General features: G+C 30.7%; 2 protein-coding genes and 1 pseudogene across 2 annotated transcripts; 1 reads left to right on the forward strand and 2 right to left on the reverse strand.

Annotated features, from left to right (window-relative positions):
- Positions 1-988: 988 nt before the first annotated feature.
- On the reverse strand, positions 989-3228 carry LOC120149403. The gene is made up of 4 exons (XM_039162198.1): positions 3087-3228; positions 2439-2674; positions 2281-2344; positions 989-1535 (listed from the first exon to the last, which is right to left on the reverse strand). The coding sequence occupies exons 2-4, from the start codon at positions 2627-2629 to the stop codon at positions 1224-1226; spliced, it is 567 nt and encodes a 188-aa protein (XP_039018129.1). The 5' UTR covers positions 2630-2674; positions 3087-3228; the 3' UTR covers positions 989-1223.
- On the forward strand, positions 3184-10025 carry LOC120149519 (annotated as a pseudogene).
- A 1143-nt stretch (positions 10026-11168) lies between these two features.
- On the reverse strand, positions 11169-12409 carry LOC120149413 (transcription factor MYB62-like). The gene is made up of 3 exons (XM_039162207.1): positions 12215-12409; positions 11966-12095; positions 11169-11893 (listed from the first exon to the last, which is right to left on the reverse strand). The coding sequence occupies exons 1-3, from the start codon at positions 12366-12368 to the stop codon at positions 11299-11301; spliced, it is 879 nt and encodes a 292-aa protein (XP_039018138.1). The 5' UTR covers positions 12369-12409; the 3' UTR covers positions 11169-11298.
- Between the last annotated feature and the right edge of the window lie 4521 nt (positions 12410-16930).

The raw sequence follows: 16930 nt of genomic DNA on the forward strand, positions 1-16930 counted from the left end.
AGACATGGCCGTTCCAATGAAGTTTCCCGACCGTTTTGCACTTAGTTAGCATGTTAAATTATGTGTCAAATATTTGGATTCAAAAAATTAGGGTAAACTATCTATTTAGTACTTAAATTATTAATTTTGGTATGTTTTAGTACCTAAAGTTCAATTTTTTTAAATCATATCTAATGTTTAACATAACTTTGACACACGTGACATTTTTCCATGAGTAAATTACATCATTCATCCCTTAACTATCTTCTCTTTCCTATTCTAGTCATTGAAGTTTAAAAATTTTCAATTTAAATACTCAACTTTCAAATTGCTCATATTGTATTCACTCTAATTTATTTTATTAATGATATTTTATGACATGATAATTTTTATTATTTTATTAATATATGATTAAAATAAAATATAAATTTAAAAGTTGGAATGAATAAATTAAGAGTAGTTTGAAAGTTAAGCAATTAAATTAAAAAAAAATAAACTCCAATGACAAAAAATAGGAATGAAAAGATAGTTAAGAGATGAATGATGTAAATTATCCATAAAAATGTCAAGTTGTAACGGTTCGTTAAGTTTTTAACGGCAGGATACTAAAATGAAACACAAAGTAAATATCAAATATGATTTAAAAAAAAAAATTGAAACGGTTTAACGTTAAAAGAAAAGGTAGTAAAATGAATCAAAACTAATTCGAGTATAAGATGCATAGTTTACTCTAAAAATTATAGTTCCATTTTATCAAAATTATAAATGATCAGAGAGTGTATTCTTTAAGAATAGATATTTTATTATTTTTTATAATTAAATTTAAATATTTAAATTTGTATATGTATAAATAATACATAACCAAATAATAGGTATATGGATGTCAATAAAATATGCATTACGAAATCAATGCAACAACATGAATTCATCATGGCCCGCTCATTCATTGGAACCGATTCAGCCATTGAATTTCTTCCCGTAAGGACCTCAGAATATGAAAATTTCTTCCCGACCAGAGACACTACACTGTGGCTATCAACACACCTCAAACCATCTTCCATCTTGCGGTATGGTTTCCCAACATTTTACTCTGCACCTAAACTACGGCTCTATGCTTTATTTTGTTCAACAAACTCGTTCACATTACATACAAAGAACCCCTCCAAAAGTATTTACATCGGAGAAGGGTTCTAAGCTCCTCTTCATCGTTTTCGATGTACTCTTATTGGGGATTGAAATGGATTCTAAGCCACTGCAGGGATGCTGCAATTTCGGCTATCCCTGTCAAGGCAATCGAACCCCTCGACTCTCACCGCGGGTTTATTACCAAAACTTGCTCGAACACAGCTCCCTTTCCTTGAACCGGATGATGGAGACGAGGACAAGCCCAAAGGAGGTGGGATCGGAGACTGCGATGAAAGTGGGGTGATGACCTTCTCATCCCCAAATCGGGCATCCTGTATTAATGGGTTAGTTACTCTGCTCGGCGGTGAGCAACAAAAAAATGGGGGCGGTGACGCCACTTGTGTATGACTTTCCTCAGCTACACAACCACCCTGTTATATTCCAAAACCAAGAGCCATATGGATTTTATAAGAAACGATGTACTAAAACATGAAGTTCCAATAACTATATTCTTTCGGTAACTCTTTAGTGTTCGCCAAGTGGAATCCAGGTTAACATATTTCTATCATTGAGATGCCGCGACATTGTTTATGGGACCAAACATTAGTTTCCTGTATAATTTAACGAATGATTTATTGGTGTATGGGGCTGTAAATGAGCCGAGTCGAACTCGAATATTGTTGAGTTCAACTCGACTCAAAAACTCTAAAATGGAACTCGATTTGACTCGAAAACTCACGAGACTAAAATTTTCAAACTTGATTGAAACTCGAAACAAAGAATTGAAGCTCGAAAAAACTAGAAACAAAAAAAATCTTAGAATTAACTTAATTGAAGTCTCAAACTCGAACCTTATATACATGAAAACCATATACTATATTTTTTAAATCAACACATAAATATTAATATTATCAATAATGTATTTTTAAAAAATAAAACTTTAATATATTATATTTTCGAGTTGCTCGCGAACATTTCGAGTAACACGTTTCGGTTCGTTAAGAACTCATGTTGAGCTCGAGCTCGAACTCGAGTCGAATATTTATCAAGCTTTGACTGAGTTGATCTTTAGTAGTTTACGATCTATCTCTTCTAGTTCACCCATTATAATTCCTACTTGTAAATAAGTTCCAGCATAATTTATGAATCTAAATAAAGTAGCAGAGAGAAGCATACCTTTGTAAGAATCATATCCATAACATCGCTCCCTGGATTTGAATCACAAAACTCCCCTTGATGACTGAAAAACACAGAACAATTTGCCATTTCTTTGCTTTAGCCTACATGGGAATATAAATAAAAAGTTGAAGGACACAGAACGACGGGAAAATTACCTAAGTTGCCATCTAAGGGGCCTAACAGACTGGTCGTTGAAGGAGGTGTTCAAGAGACTCAAACGACGTGGTTTTGGGCAGACCATAGTCTCTCCCCGATCCATAACCATAACTGCCATCGGAATGGAGCTTCGCGTCTCCTCACGGCTGATTCCAATCGCCTTTTTTTGGATCACAAACTGCTTCATCATCTAACTTTCACGATTTTTCCTATCGATTATTAACAATTATTTCCCCTGTTCAGCCAGTAGCAACATGATTAATAAATTGTCTTCCTAAAATAGAAAGCAAGATATAACAGCATATTTTTTTTCAATATTAAAATCGCACAAAATTACTTAAAAGCAGTTATAAATCCACAGATCTACGCACAAAATAAAACAAAACAAATTAAATTAAATTGCAATTCGAAGCCTAAAAAAGATAAAGTAGAGCGCTGATTTAATTTCTTCACAGATCTACCGAGGCTTAGCAAAAGTGATACAGAAACAAAAATTAAGCATCCGTATTCTAAATCTAGATTCCACTATAGACATGATCCAGATCAAGGAAAACATGATTCATAGCCGACACTTGAAGGGAAAAGGCCATAGCTATACCAAAAAAGATAAACAAAGAGCTAATTGAGACGAGGGCAAAGCAAATTACCCTAGCTTTTAACTGTACGGAACCACTGGAATTCTTGGAGTGGATGAATTAGTATAGATAGAGCAACGTAAACACTTTAGAAAATCAAAATACAGAAATGAAGCTGATAGATTTAGGCAAGGGTACACAGAAGGATGGTGAAGAGAGAGGTCTAGTGTAATTTATAGAAGAGGCGAGAGAATCACACAAAATTGAAAAATAATAAATAAATAAATAAATAAAAGAAAAGAAAAGTCGTGTGGGAATTTGGGGCTGAGAAAATAAATTACTTAATTAATAAAAAAAATTAAAAAAAGGAAAAGGCGTGAGATTGGGGATGACATTTATTTATTTGTAAAATTTAGATGAGCTTTTTTTAATTAATTACTCGTATCCGATCTATTAATCGACTAATTTAGATCGGATACTACAGAGGCGAGGGTGACCTTCCAACCAAGTTTGCTCCATTCGCAAACATCAGAATTTGAACCCATGACTTTACTTAAGGGATCTAGTGCCTCATCCCACTAGATCATCTGGTTGTTTTTTAATTAACTAATTGTTTTTTTAATTATATCACGAAGGACGTGCCTGCTTTAGAGGTGAGCAAAATTTGATTCGATTCGAAATAATTCAACTCGAAATAACTTCAAGTTGTAATTTTATAAATTGGACTCGACTCGAAAAAATTTCAAGTTCAAATCGAGTTGTAAAATACATCTCAAATAACTCGAGTTGTAAAAATTTTAAATAACTAGTTGATGATTTTTTAAGTTTAAGTCGAGTCCCTAAATTATATATGATATATGTATATCACATATGAAATAAATATATATATATATATATATATTTATTTTTCTATCAAAATCACATATGAATGGATTGTTATATATATATATATATATATATATATATATATATATATATATATATATATATATATATATATATATATATATATATATATATATGATCATAAAAAATCATTTAAATTAAAATAAAATAATATCATAATATTATAAATATTGATATCACATATGAAATAAATATATATGTATTGTATTTTTTTATTAAAAATCATAGATATTATATATATATATATATATATATATATATATAATTATAAAAAACCATTTAAATTAAAATGAAATAATATTATAAATATTGATAATTAAATTTAAACACAAACTCAAAAATTTAACTCAAAAAAATTTAAATCAACTCCAAATTATAATAATAAAACTCATCCACTCGAATAATTCAAAAAAATTTTACTCAATATCATTCCTGCAGCGAGAAATATCAAAGGATTAGAGATTCTTTAAAGAAATATCATTTGGGTCAACAGTTTTTTACTAACCAAATACCAAACCGACTTGCTACGCGAACATCCCTGTGATTTGGAAACCGACTTTCAAGCCATATCGATATAATGAACAAAACTATTAATTATATGTGATTTACTTACATTTATTAAATTAAATAAATAAATATAAATATTTTATATTTAATAAATAGATAGATAAATAAATATAAAGATCTATTCATTTTATTTATATTTACGAATAAATTTATATATAAAATATATAAATGATTCTCCAATTATAGGATGATGTTTTGATGAGTCTCTCAACTATTAAAAGTTATATAATGATCATTCGATTATAGAGTATTTTTGTGTTAAGTCCATCGACCATTAAACGTTACAAAATGATCATTTAACTATTCATTATGTTCTAAACTCATCATTTCCTATTAAAAAATTAACGGCGATCTGAGCTGAACGTTAACTTGTTAATTGTGATATGATAACTATTTAGATGACTATTTTGGAACATTTAATAGTCGATAAATTCAACAAAGTAACGCTCTGTAGTTAGAGGATCATTTTGTAACTTTTAAGTGTCTATATCGTAAATATCGTTGGCCATTTTTTGATACGTGTCATCATATAAAATTTTAAATTTTTTTATTAAAAAAATTATTATTATATATATTTTTTATAAACCCAAAGTTTCAAACTTCACGTGTGTTACACGACCACCACAATTAAATTCCTCACTCTGCTCCGACAAAATTCAAATGATGGTGACCATTCACCGTAGGAAGTGGAGGAGATGAGAGTGAGATGGGACGACAGGGGAGGGAGAGAGATTAATTTCTTTTAATCTTTTAAAAAAATAAAAAATCAAAATATAATAGAGGAAATGTTAAATACTTATTTTAAATGAAAAAAAATATTTATACACCAAAAATTAATTTAAAATATAATTTATGTAATTTTTGTATTAATCCTAAAAAAAACTAAAGAAATGAATGGTCAAATTTTATGCAGTTAGCATTTGCAGTTTCCAAAATATTCTACTCTTACACCAATTAGCCCTCGGCTTTATGATCGTGATTCAATAAAAAAAATTCAAAATTTTGAATTTGGGTTAATTATACTACAACCCCTTTTGTTTTTGGTTTATCTTATTTTGGTTAATAATTTATGAAAGTTATGTTTTGATAATGCATATTATCAATTTATTACATTTTAATCACTAAACCATTAACTTACGTTAGTTTATTGAAGTGATATGTTAGTAAACAAAATATTAACGTTTAACATGACCCCTAAATTATAGATAAACTACTAATTTACCCTAAACATTACATGAATAATAATTTATTTCCTAAACTATAAATAAATTATTAATTTGACCTCTAAATCCAGTCATCGACATCTACTCATCACCGTTGGTTATCGTCACCGTCGATCGCTATCGTCAACGATCACTGAACCATGAAATCTCCAACTCATTTGTTTACCTCCAAAATGCGAATATGGTGTTTGTTAAATTAGTATTCTTTCACTACTTTTTATCTAAAGATCAAAGATTAAATTAATATTTTATATACAATTTATGGCCAAATTAGTATCATATCTAAAATTCACGAATTAAGTTAAAATTTAACCATTTTTACTAACATGTCACTCCAACAAACTAATGGAAGTTAACACTGTAATGATCAAAATAAGAAAAATTAAAAACAAAAGTGATCAAAACATAACCTTTTCAAAACTGGTGATGAAAATAAGACAGATGGAGAATACAATAGATCACCAATGTAATTTACCCTTTAAAAAGTTATTGTCATTCAATCCTAGTTGGAAACTGAAAGCATGGAGATCTGGTAGTTGACCAAGGCTCATGTCAAAAGCTCGTGCAGATGAATTCAATTGCCTCAATAATCATATGATATTCCCTGACAGATATATGTTTGAAGTTCTATCACAAGCACTTCACTAAATATATTAAGGATAAACTACCCATTAGTACCTGAACTATTAGTTTTATTCTATTTTAGCATCTAAACTTTTAATTATTTTCAAAACCATGTCTAACGTTTAGTTTTCATTTCATTTTAGTACCCATCCGTTAAAAACTTAACGTCAGTTTTGGTTCGTTTTAGTACCTAAACTTTCAATCCTTTCAAAACTTAACGTTAAATTTTGAACGGGGTACTAGAATGAAATAAAAACTAAAGTTTTTAACGGCGGGATACTAAAATGAAACAAAAACTAAACTTTAGCTATGGTTTTGAAAAAATTGAAAAGTTTAGATATTAAAATATACCAAAACTGATAGATTATGTACTAAATGCATAATTTACACATATATTAAATATCACCAACTGCAATTGCTTACATTAAATTAACACTGTCCATGTTTCATTCTCCTGCAAATTTGTCCTCCAACAAAGCATAAATCAAGGTCCGTAGGTTTGATTCTCGCATGATGGATGGGATTCACAGCTTGAATTACTATAGTCTTGTTGTTTATTTCCTATGTATTAGAACTTGTCACCACCATGTCATCAACATCAACCATGACATATACTTGTTATCATCTCGTTCTCGAAAAAAATAATCAAAGACGAATCTATCGATCGACCTCTGTAATTAAAGGGAATGTTATTCTTCTTAGAAGTTCCGAGTTCGAGTAGCTTTGTCTTTAGGGTACATGTACATTACCAATGATTAAAAAAGATTTTAAATAAATACTATACATTATAATCGTCCCAGACTATCAATTTATGAATTATACATTCACTAATCATGAACCACGACTATCTAAATCTAAATTAAACTCTCAAAATGTATCAAGCATCAGCACTACTGTAAAAGATCAAACCTATGGACCTTAACAAAAGGTCAAAGTGGCTTTTATTTAATCAAAGGTCAAATCAGAATTTTTAAGGAATTTGATGGTTGGGTGGTTAAATTATAAAAAAGAATAGGGTAAATTATGTATTTAGTATCTAAACTATTAGTTTTGGTCTATTTTAGTACTTAAACTTTCATTTTGTTTTTCAAAACCAACCTAAAGTTTAGTTTTGTTTCATTTAGTACTATGTCGTTAGAAACTTAATGCGTCTAATACTTAAACTGTCAGTTTTGATCCGTTTTAGTATATAATTTTTTTTTCCAAAACTTAACATTAAATTTTGAACAAGTATTAAAATGAAACAAAAACTAAAGTTTTTAATTGTGGGGTACTAAAATGAAATAAAACTAAACTTTAGATATAATTTTGAGAAAATTGAAAGTTTATGTAATAAAATAAATAAAACTAATAATTTAGGTACTAAACGCATAATTTACCCAAGAAAAATTTAGACTACTAAAATGCTTGTGCCCCGAAAGTTTAGTGACCAAAAGGTTAGCATCGTTAGGGGTTTAATGCTTGGATGACCAAAACGATAGATTTCTTTAATGTTGGTGACTAAATGGAAAGAAGTTTTTAAGTGACCAACATGTTAGTTCCATAAAGGTTAAGTGATTATTTTGATATTTTACCCAAACAATAAGATTGTAGTCTACCCATAACATTGAAGTCCTAAAACTAGGGCCGAGGCGGTCCAATTTAGCTTGAGTTAACCCAATAATTTGAATTTTTCTAATTTCAGATTATGGTTTAAGGTATTTTGGGTTATGGCTCTTTTAGCCCATTTATTTTCTTTTTGTTGTTTAAATTTTAATCATTTTAATTTTTGTTTTTTAAAATTAATATAGAAAAAATATTATATAAGCATTATTTAAAAATTTAAATAATTATACGATAAAAATATTGATATGTAGAATATAGAATGAAATCATATAAATTATTATAAATGAAAAATAATCATTAATTTTTTTGGTTACAATAATGTTTAGATCAAGGGCAACTCCCCAGACATACCTACGACTTAATTGGAATTTACGTAGAAATTTACAGATTGTCAATCAAGAGTGCCTGTGCTAGGATTCGAACTTGGTCTTACAAACTCAAATTCTTAAATCCCAACCACTTATACCAACACACGCTCATTGGCAAATAATCACTGATGTTAATAATAATTCGTCACATTTATAAGTTTTATAAATGTAAAATAATCTTATATTACAAGATAATATTTGTTCATAATCTTTTTTAGCTATTGACAACGTACACACTCCCTAAAAACGTAACTGTTCAAATCCAAGATCTGTAGAACAACTTTTTTTCTTAATCACTGAGATCGTTGGATGAATTTTAATTTTTTTTTTAAAATATTAAAATTGTATTTAAACTATAATTAAATATCTTAAATTAAGCATGTGCATCTTGTCACACCCTTGGAGCCTTAAACTCGGGAACGTGTGACCTTAGATGCTTCGGAACCATTCTTGGACGTTTTGCATCTAAGTCGGCCTGAAAAATACTAAAATAAAAGGCTTAGAGACCTGCAGTTACCAGTACAAAAGTTCAATACTCCTTGTTACTTGATTGAGAAGTTTCGTCCCGACCCCGTCCCTGTAAACATATTAATTCCGATCTTCAGGGGACTGCAAAGACGAAGATGGAGTAGTCGGGAGGTGAGTTGCTGGTGCAATTAATAACTACACATCTCAGCTTCTTACTTACAGCTCTGCCTTATACGAATCTCAATGTATACACTTCACAATACCTACAATTTTTTTCTTATTGACTAAATTTTACATTTTTGTGATAAATCGATAACGTTATCCGATAACCTCACGCAATCGCTTCTTTTCCTCTCTCATTTCATGGGAGACATCCATCAGGTAATATGTTCCCCGAATCCCGAATCCATCGAAAATTTCGAGTTTCGCCGTAATAAATAACATCGACGTTCCGTTATCGCAGCCTTTGCTTGTGGGGTTTGCACCAGACAAGGGAGGCAACACCATTGATGTCCACTGGTATACAAGAAAGGTAATTCTTCACCATGTAAACCCTAAATTTCAACTTGTGCATAGGGTTTTTAATATGTACATTAATGCCAAAGATCAATAATACAGGTCTGGGATACCAATATAATTGAGACAGCTGAAGAGAGGTTTTTCATTACAAGCCTAGATTCCACGGTTGATGCAATTCAACAAAACATCACGGTAACAAGCAGATAATCTCAGTTGTCTATTTTTATGCATAAAACGATTTAAAAAAAGTGTAAAACTAAAAAATTTAACCCGTATATATTATATTTTTTTATCGATGATTGTGAAACAGAGTGAATGGGCAAATCAAGTCAAAAGATGGGAGACCTGTAGTTTAAACAAGACAGCATGCCCTGACATGTATGTTTCTTGAGCCTTAGCAATGGTTTGGCATTTTGGTATCATATATGAAATAAGAACCAATTATGTACGTATGTATGCATGTATGTATGTTGGCAGATATGCATCTGAAGGCATCAAAGCAGCATGTGATTGAGCATATAAAGTGTCCATCAAGAATCTGTGTACTTGAATGTAGAACTTAAAGTTGATTTTACAGTGATGAATCCTGAAAATTTTCATTGTTGAGACAACTAAACTGTACTTCCCGATATTGTAGATGGTTATTTTTTATCGCGGTCACCGGTCGATAATCGGAGGTTAGCACGGGAGGAGTTCGATTGGCTGCAACTCTGAACCGTATCTTTAGATGAAAAAGTAGCCTACATGACCCATCCTATTTTATTTGATTGAGAATTGTATATGAAACAAGCTCTATCTTAAGTTTATGAAATAAGTTAATGGGACTGAATTCGAATATCTTAATTTTACTGGACTTAAATGCGAGTTTCAAATCTATCTTGAGCTTTTAATTTAAAGCTCAAATCCATTTTGAAGTTGTCAAGGAACTTGTGCAGAAGTTATAGCAGTAGGATATAAGTTTTGAAGGTATAAAGTAATTCACACTAAATTTATCGATGTCTGTGTGAACAATCTTCTTAACATAAATTCGTCTCATTTTCTATACTTAAGAACGTTGGACGTATATCTCTCAAGATACAATAATAATCGTTCACAATAACGGTATCGTTCTAATAAACGAATCGAACTCGACCTTTGTTTACGAAATATCTCTCAAGAGACAACAATAATATTTGACGAGTTACTTTATACCCCTATTACTTTTCCTTTTATCATCCTTTATCCTCTGCCTATTGCCTACGACCAAGGCTTAACCTTTCTCTGCCACCACTAATTCTTTTTGAGATGTTGATTGTCGTTGAAGATGTGTTGAAAATATCTTTCATTTCATCATATTTTCTCAGCACGTGTTGAAAAATGTTAATCTCGACGCTTTTAAGGATGTATTTGATTTACGAAATATAAAATTATTTTTAAAATATTATAGGATTAGACTCTATATCAAAAATTATTATTTTAGGAATCAAAATATGTTCAAAATATTATAATGCAAGTTATACTTTTAAGTTATGGTATACAAATAAAATGGATGTGATTGATCTCCGAGACCTAAATTCGAACAATTACATCATACATAAAATAATTATAAACGAATATAAATTTATAAATACTCTTAATTATTCAAATAATGGATGTGATGTGACTCCATTTGCGATATTATAGCTAGCCATCTCTCTTCATAGTTTCCTTCAATTGATTAGACACCATTGAAATATCCTCTCCTCCTACCTTTCAGTTACCCTTGAAGTCAAGGGGCAATCAATTAGATTTCCAAGTAGAAAAATACCATATATTAATGACAACAACCAAATAAGAAAAGATGGTAATCTTAATCAATATACAGTACTTATAATAGTACACTGTTGAACAGAAAACTCTCCATTTCAACATATGTCACTTTAATCGCCTTAAATGATGGCACGGGGGTCATATTGAACAGTATTTAACTATAATGCCTTGAATTGTCATTCAAAGTATTCATTCCAATAGGGCATATAGCCCTTACTAGTTGCCCATTTCTCCCAACTCCCTAAACTGCCATATGTCATCCATGTTCCATAAATTATCTGCCATCTCATTGCTCATCATCCAATTGCCTTCAATGGAGTCCATGGTTGACATAGATGCAAAGCTCAAGCCCTCCATCTCATAACCAGCAGTGCTGCTGCTGTTTTCGATGTTGTAATAGCTTTGTTCAAGTGTCTGGTTGTTGTAGTTGTAGATGTTTGGAGTTGTTTGGTGTTGGGGGATTTCGGTTTGGTCGGAGAAGTTCGTGAAATCCGGCAGATAAATGGTTTGTTCGGTTGTGATGATCGAGCTGTCTGGGGTTTGGTTTGCAAGAGGGGGGAATGTCGGCAATGAAGGGACTGTGCGATCGGATAATTGACAGGGAACCGAGGTTTTGGTCGACGACGACGATGATGTCTGCTCGACTTTTTGAAGCAATCTCGGCATCCAAAAACACCGAACCGCGTCGAGGAATCTCTTGCTGTTGGACTCGATGTTGAGTTGTCGTGCCTGTTTTTGCACCCTTGTTCTCCAGTAGTTCTTGATCTCGTTGTCGGTTCTTCCCGGCAGATGTTGAGCAATTTTCGACCACCTACAACAATTATCCGACCATTAATGAACACATAAATGTATTAAAATCAACAGATAGAAAGACAAAACATACTTGTTCCCCCACTTGGAATGAAGTTCAAGAATCAATAGCTGCTCTTGGGGTGTCAGGTTTCCTCGCTTAATGTCTGGTTTTAGATAATTCAGCCACCTTAGTCTGCAACTTTTGCCAGTTCTCTTGAGACCTGTAGGAGAACCAAATCCGGGACAAACGTATAAAAATTTAGGAGCGAAAACAGATTATCAATAGAACATATAAATACGATTCATTTACATATGAATTGAGGGATGTTAGTTTAGGTACCTGCACATTTGGCCAACATATTCCAACGACCTTCACCGTGACGAGCAATGTAATGGGTTAGTAGAGTGTCCTCTTCAAGGGTCCACGGCCCTCTCCTAAGTTCACTGTCCTCTTCCATAGGACTGGACATGTTGTTCCTGTTGATATTAGCCATAGCTGCTCTTGTATTTTGTCTCTGATTTCTGGGTTTTTTCCCAAAAGGCTCAAAGCTACTGTTATTATGGGAATTTCGAAAGTGGAAAACTCAAATTTATAGGCTCTTTTCAAAGGGTCTAAAACAATGTTCGAACTAGAAAAAAGAAAGCATATACCATGTGATATGTTCATTGGGGCATCAAATTGTACAATAAGCCTATGAATTATAGGGTTGCAAAGGTGGCGATTTGCAGCTAGAAGAACAGTGCCCCAGATGGACCCTTCAACTGTACATCATATAAAACACCAATAGTGAAAGACTTGAAATTGGAACATTCAAAGTACTTGATTTTCTTTTATTTAAAAAAAGGGGACCAAATCAGAGAGTTAATGATGGTTTAAATTAAGTACAAAGTGGGTCCTCGCTGCAACTGTATAGCCTCGTATTTGGACCTTAAAAGAGCAATTTAGTCCTTGCACACATGCAAGTTTGAATGAAAGTTATATAAATCCATTAGCAATTACATAATGTAGAAGTAACTAAAAGAGAAATAAAGCCTAGAAAGAAGGAGAAAAGATGTTTGAAAATTGAAGCCAAGGAGTTTCTTATGCACAATGATTCCTTCCATTTTCATTTTTTCCCATAAAATAAGTCTTTAAAAGAGGATTAAGCATTAATTAGGCATGATAAAAAAATTAATGTTTCACTGAATAATTAGTAGACATTGTCGTAACCGTCTTTCAGGTGGATCCGAAATTGAGCTTCGACTTGAATAAAAACGTTAAAGCCGTCACATATCATTTATTTATTTATTTTTTTAGATTCACTTTAGGAGAAACGTGGTTGACTGAACAAAATATATTATAGGAGAAATTACACAGCTAACTAAACGTGGAATCATGGGGTTTTCTCTCAGCAGGGGTAGGCGGCATATTGTGAAACAGACACAGATACAAAAACTTATCTAAAAAATACAAACTCAAAAAATTATATTAAATTTTTAAAGATATAAATTATAAAATTTTAATAGGTATGAAATTAAATAATTAATAAAAAAATTAAAAATCTAAAAAATTTACGAGATACGACCACGAACCTGCACCCTCTCGATCCATCCTAGTTGTGAAGCATGTTAGACAATTTTGTATCAATGACTTGGAACACTGTACAACCAAAACCACTCCTATCTTTTCTATTTGGTTTTTATTTATAGGTACGAACGAATAATTTTATGTTAAAAGATAAATTTATAAAATTTTAAATATAAATAAATTTAAAAAATATTTAAAAAAGTATTAATAAAAATATTAAAAAAACTAAAATTTTCAGAAAGACGACAATCATCTCTTTGATTCATTTTTATTTATTTCTTCTACTGTATATGACAAAAATACCCAATAAATAAAATATAAGCTCGCTAAGTAATTAAAAATATAACTCAGTGCAGCTAATTTTGACCACGTTCAACAATTCATTTCTTTGATTGATTCCTAAGACTAAAAGATTTTGGAGTTTGTAAATCCAAAATGTTCTTGCGGCTTTATTATTTAAATATTTCATTTTTTTAATTGTGATTACAAACCTTTAAAAATTATTTTATAAAAATATTAATTATTTTGTAAAAAGTAATAATTTTGCCACGTAAATTAAAGATACGCTTCGTAAAAAATGTTTTATATAGTGTGTTTTCTCGTTACATAATATATGGGTCATAAAAGAATGAAGACGCCATTTACAAGGCACATATTTCTTAATTTTATCAATTTTAGTTTTTAATTTACTCATCAGCTTGAAGTTTTAAGATTTTCAAATTAAAGATTTTGAATGATTTTTTATATATATAAAGTAAGATTAAGGGTCACCTTTACCCCTGTAGTATACATAATTTATCATTTTCACCCATATTGTATTTTCTCATCAATTTAGCCATCAAAGTTATTTAATTGCACTATGCAATATCATTTCCCTAACTTAAAACCCTAAATTATAAATCTTAAGATAGTGTTTATGGTTTTAGGGTTTAGGGTTTAGGGTTTTAAATTAGGGTTTAGGGTTTTAAATTAGGGATAGAGTATAGAATGATTCAACTGAGTAACTTCGAGGGCTAAATTGATGCAAAAATACGATAGATACGAAAATGATAAATTGAATCTACTACAGTGACAAAAGTTAACCTTTTGCCATTTTTTATAATAGGGGTATTCAAAGTGTTATATTTTGTGTTAGAGAGTAATTGATTGGAGTTGAAAGTTTAGTTTAAAAGATGGATTTATAATAATGTTAAGAAATATTTGAAATAAAAAAAAATTGTTATTAGATGAGATAAATTACAAATGATAAGAAATGATGATTATAATTTGGGGGTTATAAGATCTTAAAGAGGACATTTTTGTTATGATTTAGATTTTTACTATACTATATCGTTTAAGTTATTTGACCTTTCTAATATTCATATTAGTATGTATCAGTGCCGGATTTAGAAATTGAAAAATGGGGGTTCAAAATTTTAATAATCGATTCTAAATAAATTTGGGTGTGCAAATTTTCTTATTTTTTTCCTATTCCCATGAGTAAACTAAACTAAGGGGTTGTTTGTTTACTTCAGAATGATTAAGCGCTGAATGATTCAAATGCTGAATGATTCAGAGGCTCTGTATGAATTAGCTCTGAATGTGACATGTTGTTTGATAATGGCTCTGAATCATTCAGAATGTACTTTGATGTTGAATCATTCAGCACTGAATCATTCAGAGGTGAGAAACAAACACGTTGTATGCTGAAAAATTCAGCATTTAGCGTTGAATGGTTCCATTCAGAGCCAAACAAACAATCTCTAAATTTAACATTTTTTTCTCAAAATAATGGGTGTGCAATGGCTCGCCTATGGAGCCATGTACATCCGCCCCTGGTATGTATCTTAATCAATTAATTTTAAACTGCCTGAAAAATTTAATAGGTTAGGATATCCACTTACATCTAGTGCAATACTTTTAATATTATGCACTTTTAGATTTGTTCGACGAGGATAAATCAAATGATGATATTAACTCTTTGTATCTTCTCTCATCTAACTATCCTACATAATTGTAAGATAGATGTATAAATAATGGACAAGAGTAAGATAAGGAAAACCCACCCCCATCCTGTTGAACTGCTATACCTAAAACCTTTATTTGAGGAAATACATAATGATCGGACCTGGAATTTGTCCCTGGTAGTTAGGGCTTTCTTTTGGGGGGGGGGGGTCAAGGCTATGAAAAGATTGAAAAGTAGTCCAGAAAAGAATAGTATACAAAAGTAAGAATCAATAATTGATGGATAAGAGCTTTTGTGGTTTGTAGATATTGGTGAGATTTCATGCATAAAGATAAAATAATGTTTTATCTTTTACAATGTGAGTTGATTGATCTTGTATGGTTTTCCATTTGTTCCATGACACGTTAAAAAAATCGAATAATAGGTCTCGGGTTCGAACACTAACGATCGTAACAGGAGTGATTGAGTGTTCATTGTCACATGATTGAGAGTATTTATAACATATACTACTTTATAAATCATCTTAACTTAGTCAAAAAGATTTTCATAGGTCAAACCTGGTCGAATTTTTTACCCCATACTCAAAATTAAACATATCTATTCGTATTCGATCTCACCCTAAATTTGAATTTCATCTCACCTCATTCACCATTTTAAAAAAATCTAACACAGCTTGGATTTAAAATCTTAAACTAAAAAATAATTTAAATAATTTGTATCATATAAAAATCATCAAGCTCGAGTAAAATGTATACATTATTTACAAATCACTAATAGTATTAGTGGGCAGGGTAGGAGACGAAGAATGATAAAAATGTGACCTTATCTGGGGGCGCACGCGTGTTATTGAGGCAGTGGGGGGACAAGCCATGACTGAAGCTGATCAATATGGTGAATAAACACAAAGGGAATTGATAAGGTTAATCCCCATATGATTGTAGGAACCTATGGACCTATGTCCCCCCCCCCCCCTTGTTATATAAATAGATACTTAAACTTTGTAACTTTCCTAAATTGATAAATAAATTTAAAACTTTTTAAATTTAGTACCCAAATTAACATAATATTATTCAATTAAATTGAAAACATCATACAATTTGATTGATTATTGAAATGTCATATTAATATCATATATTAATCTAAAAATCTATAAAATTCAAAATTTTTATACAAATTCAAGTATTAATTTAAAAGAAATTAAACAATTTGTATAATACTTTTATTCCAAAGTGAAGTCCATGACATCTGATGCACACAGTCATAGATGGATATAAAATTTTATGTTTATAAAATTGGGTAAGTTACAAATTTGATAACTAAACTTTACTTTGTCTCCCATTTCACTCAATGTACTTTAAATCTTTTCAATTTCCTAACTGAACTTAATACATTGTATTTTTTGGTCACTCAATCGTTTACTCACTAACGGTGTTATAAATAAGCTTTTATATAGATACAAAATGATATATTTTTAGTGAAAATTTTGTTTTTTAAAATGCCGTTAGCTATTTGACGGCGGAATGACAAAACAAACTCTATATTAA

This window comes from Hibiscus syriacus, unplaced genomic scaffold (assembly GCF_006381635.1).
Source record: "Hibiscus syriacus cultivar Baekdansim isolate YM2019G1 unplaced genomic scaffold, ASM638163v2 tig00111005_pilon, whole genome shotgun sequence".
In the NCBI taxonomy this organism is placed as follows: Eukaryota; Viridiplantae; Streptophyta; class Magnoliopsida; order Malvales; family Malvaceae; genus Hibiscus; species Hibiscus syriacus.